We start from the raw sequence: 5,300 nt of genomic DNA on the forward strand, positions 1-5,300 counted from the left end.
ACCAAAACACTTGAATCATCTGTTAAAAAACATTAATAAAATACTTATACTATACGCTTATGAAACACTCATACGGAAAAGCGTGAATTGATCAAGGGGATCGTACATGTATCAAATATACATGCTCATAACACACTCATATTCTACAACATCAAATCAAAAACATCGTCACACGCTCACGTTACGCTCATACTATAAACACCAAAACAACCATGTTATGCACTCCTAATATGCACACGCTCATATTCGACAACATAAAAAATAATCATATTAACACGCTCATGATTTGCTAATTGTATAAACACTAAAAATCAACCATGTTAAACACTCCTAATATGAACACGCTCGTAACGCGCTCGCAAACTAAACTAATCAATTATCATGTGATTCTCATAGAAACTAACATAATATACGTGGTATTATCATGTGATTCTCATATAAACACCAATATCTATAAAGGTTACTGTTCGATTATAAACATAGTATGCATTTACTGTCGATTAGTTCAAACAGAGTAAAAATTTATATTCACGATCGTCTTCCATTTCAAAACCCTAAATCAAAAATCGGTGGAAACCTGGTTCATATGCTCAATTGATTTGAGTTTCGGTACAAAAATTGGTTCGTAAATAAGAAATTGATTTTGATTAATCTAAATATCAGGATCGTAACCGTTTATATGCCAATTACCAAATTTAGATTACGAATGAAAAAGGCAACCATACCCTTCTCGTTTAAAAAATACGGAATCTTCTCAACTGATCGCAACTGAATCGAATGTGTAGATCAACGCTCCCAGATGTCGCGTACGTTTTGTACGATAAGCCATCAGCGTATTCCATCTTTTCTCTATATCCATATAGGGGATGGTTCAAATGAAACCATCAAAATAAATCTTGGCCATTGATTTATTTGATCAATGGTTATTATTATGATGACATTATGATAAATTATATAAAATTAAAATATAATTTAGCAATGCTTTAGGGGCAAATCTGGAACAAGAAAAATATTAGTGCCTAGTTTCCTACATTCACTCTTCTATTCATACTTCTCACTCTTATTTGAACCCTCTTCAGTGTTTGGTTCAAATATAAATGACTTATATTATGAGAAGTGCATAAATAACTAGAGCAATCATATTAATACTAGTATATTTATTACCAGGTTAGACCACGTGTTACAAACAGGTGGAAATATATAAAACTTTATATATATATATATATATGTGTGTGTGTGTGTGTATGTGTGTGTGTGATATATATTTTAATGAATTGTAAACGTCAGATAATCTAACATTATTAATATAAGGTATCACATTGTTGTTTTAATTTAAGAGGATCCAACATACAAAGATAAATAGATAAAATTAACAATTTAAAACATATTTATAACTCATTATTTGAAGTCATATATTGTAAACTATGACGCGTAAACATGTAGATGTTGTAACATAAGTTGTGTGTTATAAAAACTATTTTTATTGAAATTATAAAACATATAGGTACATAACATAAAGAATGCCACAAATATAACAATGAGATATAACAATTATAATTTTGATTAAAACGTTTAATAAAGTAACAATAAATCCAAACTTCATGACTTAATCCACCATTTCAATCCAAACATCCAGTCCAAACGTTCATATATAATCTCCCAAAATCCAAAAAAAATTAAATAAAATAACAAAGTCTCATAACTTTTAAAATATAACAATGAAAACAATTAATTGCCTTTATTACTCAATAAATGATGAGTATAACCATTTATTTAATTTGAAACTTTTTTCAACTTAAGAGTTAATGTTTAAAATTAAATTGTTTTATTAGGTGGATAATTTATTTATAGAAATTGTATATTTGCATCATATGTGAATAACCTAGTTAAATGACATGTGGAAAAGATATGTTGCTTTAATAGTATAGTAAGATTATTTGATAACTTTTGAAACAGATCAATTATTATTACGCTATTTTGTTTTTTATATCATAATTATTCTAATTCAAAACTGTAATTACTCTATTTATTTGTATGTTTAGTAAGTTAATTTTATTTATACCAGATCCCACCCTTATATAACTTTTTAGAAAAGATTTCAGCCCCCGTCGAAGCGGACCCAAAGTGGTCGCCCATTCCCGCCTCAAATAAAAAGGATAACCTAGTTAAATGACATATGGAAAAGATATGTTGCTTTAATGGTATAATAAGATTTTTTTATAACTTTTGAAACAGAGTAATTATTATTATGCTATTTTGTTTTTTATATCATAATTATTCTAATTCAAAAGTGTAATTACTTTATTTATTTGTATGTTTAGTAGGTTAATTTTATTTATACCAGATCCAACCCTTATATAACATTTTAGAAAAGATTTCAGCCCCCCTTTGAAGCGGACCCAAAGTGGTCGCCCATTCCCGCCTCAAATAAAAAGGAAGACCCTGTGAAAGAGCTAGTTCTGGACAGGGTCGACCCATAGGGGTGGTAGGGTGGTCGACGGCCACGGGCCCGACACCCCGTTAGACCCGAAATTTTTTGTTTTTAAAAAATTATATTTATTTTAAAAAAAAACAATATGTATATTTAATGTTTAAACTTAATTACATGACAACTAGCTTTGTCTAGTGGCAAAAGGGTATTACTCTCAACCAAAAGGTCACAGGTTCAAGTCTCATTTGAGACATGTTTAATCCTTTTTTATACAACCTAAATTATAACCAAGTAAACCTATATAAAAAATTAATTGTTTAAACCAACAAAATACTCTATTTTAATTAAGGCCTAAAAAAATTTTCGTCTCCGACCCAAAATTTTTTTTGCTTTCTCGGAGCTGGGCCTGGTTCTAGTGCATATGAGCTACTTAGCTGGAGTTGGTCATTGATCATTACACATTCACACGATCTGTAATTTTTAAATAAAATTGATGTAAATAAAACCAAACATATGTGTTGAACTGTAAACAAACTGTAAACTATAAAAGAAGCTTTTAGTTCCCATGTGAGTATCATTAAATTATAAATCATACAATGAATCACAACACATGGTCTCTAATCAATCCTAAGAAAGGTTCTTTGATGTTTAATTTATTAGATCTAATTGTTAAATGCGTGTTTTCTCAGCATGACAACTCTACATACCTTTGTATTTTAAATAGATTGAAAGACAGCCTAAAAACTAAAAAAGACAACATCATGTGATGCAAAGATAGTTAAAGGTATACAATAATTAAGAATAAATATATTTATTATAAATGAACAATCAATGTGATCGTCAGGGATTGTACAAAACAATAGAAAATGCAAATGGCATATAAATCATAAATGGAAAAAAATAAGAAAAAATATAAATAATATGAATGATAAATACATGCTCTCTATCCCTTCTCACAAACTTCTTTAATTTCTACTCTAGAAAGGATTCAACAATGAAGGGATATTGGAGGCTTTAAGAGATGCCAACAGTCTTTCCAAGCAGCCACAGCACCAATGACATTTCTATCATCACTATAGTGTGCAATGTGGTCCTATCCAGCATAAATCCGAACACCGTTATCCCCGCTCGATTGTTCTCAAAATACGTTACTACAACAAATTTAAAAAATAAATAAAAATAATTTTTGGGTCAACAAAATTGTGTTAATATGTTCATAATCATATGGAAAAATCATCAAAATAAACATTTGACTTGTAACTTTATAAAATAAACATATTTAGTTTTGAAGTTTCTTAAATAAACATATATTATGAGTTGTCCACTAAGGTACAACTTTTTCACCTAAAGAATACATGTTCATTTCACAAACTTTAAAAGTGAAAGTTTATTTTGTAAAAATGTTGGCTGGTCAAATGTATATTATAGTGATTTCCCCATTCATAAATGTTGTGTTAGATGAATTGAATGTGAATGTTAAGACTTACCTAAGGCTTGCCTTTTCTGGAACGAAATGGTACTGCGAGCATATGCGGGTATGAGTTTAGTGCTGTCTAGTTCATCTTCGCTGGCAGCATCATCATTATCAGACGATGATCCATCGCTAAACACTTGGTTAGGCAAAACACCCACGGGTGGGGTTTCTGTGTCAAAATCTGGTGTGTCAAATGACTCAATGGTTGCACACACATGCCACTTTGCAGCCAAACATGTCACACCTTGAGCCTTATGTGTTATCCTAGTTGCACTCCTTAGTAATATCATTATCCCAGCAAGCAAACTCACAGAAATCAACTGTATATTATAACACAAACAACATCAAATCAGTTAAATAAAATACATGAAACTAATTATTTTAATATCATAATATTTGATCATGATCACTTACTGCAAGTTCACCGGTTTTGAAGATGCTAAGGTCAGCATTGGACCGGGTGGTGTCAAGAAGCGATGTGAATTGACTGATTGTGACAATGATGAGGGCCCACATTATGAATACCCGATATCTGTGGCTGATGATGCGTAGATGCCTTCGGATCCTAAGGTGTTCTTTTAATACAGACTCAACGTCAGAGTCCGCGTGGAACACTTGAGCAAAATCTTGGAGACGGAGGATTTGGAGATGACAAAGTAGACGAAACAAGACACAAACAAGGAAGAACACCACGGTTCTGTAGAGCCAAGATAAAAGCTCCAAGGTGCATGCAGCCGCATCACTAACGATTGCATTTCCTAAAAATGGAATAGCAGTGGCACCCGAGGTGTACCACCAGATCTTGTATGCAGCCTCAGCAGTAAAACATGGTGCCACGAATACGAAAAGAATTTTAAGGGAGCTCTGAAAATGTATACGAAAAAATAAACTAGTTAGGCTTGTGAGATTCAGAAATTTTTTTAGCTGGTTTAGGGGAAAAACCGTTTATATGTAGTTTTGTGAAACGTCTTTGTTTTCTAGGCAATTCGTTATTTTGGGCAGCGGACCTTGACTTATCTCCAATAGCTTATGAGATATGCGTGTTAATTTTTTTTGTAAATCTAAATACATAGTGTTGTTGCAGTTAAAAAAAACACCGTTGTTTAGCTTTTTTTTCTACATTTATATCTACATATATTTATCGAAAAACCAAGTTATATTAAATAAAGTATTTTCTTTAATGTCTTAAATTTGAAAGGATGCTTTATTGTTTAATATAACACGGTTTTAATAAAATTTATATCAAAACAATGAAAAAAAAACTTAACCAAACTATATATTTAGATTTTAAAACCCGTCAAACAGAAATTATAGAGAAAGTCGAACTACATGTTAAATAAAGTATTAGATAAAAGAAAATTATTTTTTTTAAGACAGCTGGTTCAAATTGCAAAC

The 5,300-nt window shown here is 30.9% G+C and overlaps 1 protein-coding gene across 1 annotated transcript; it reads right to left on the reverse strand.

Annotated features, from left to right (window-relative positions):
* Window positions 1–3,372: 3,372 nt before the first annotated feature.
* Window positions 3,373–4,549, reverse strand: LOC143579767 (uncharacterized). Its single transcript, XM_077062980.1, has 3 exons — window positions 4,320–4,549; window positions 3,919–4,225; window positions 3,373–3,582 (listed from the first exon to the last, which is right to left on the reverse strand). Exons 1-3 carry the CDS (start codon window positions 4,419–4,421, stop codon window positions 3,446–3,448), a joined length of 546 nt encoding a protein of 181 aa, XP_076919095.1. The 5' UTR covers window positions 4,422–4,549; the 3' UTR covers window positions 3,373–3,445.
* Between the last annotated feature and the right edge of the window lie 751 nt (window positions 4,550–5,300).

Source organism: Bidens hawaiensis, unplaced genomic scaffold (genome assembly GCF_021521415.1).
Source record: "Bidens hawaiensis isolate Kalapana, Puna unplaced genomic scaffold, B.hawaiensis_p1.1 tig00029937_1, whole genome shotgun sequence".
Taxonomy (NCBI): Eukaryota; Viridiplantae; Streptophyta; class Magnoliopsida; order Asterales; family Asteraceae; genus Bidens; species Bidens hawaiensis.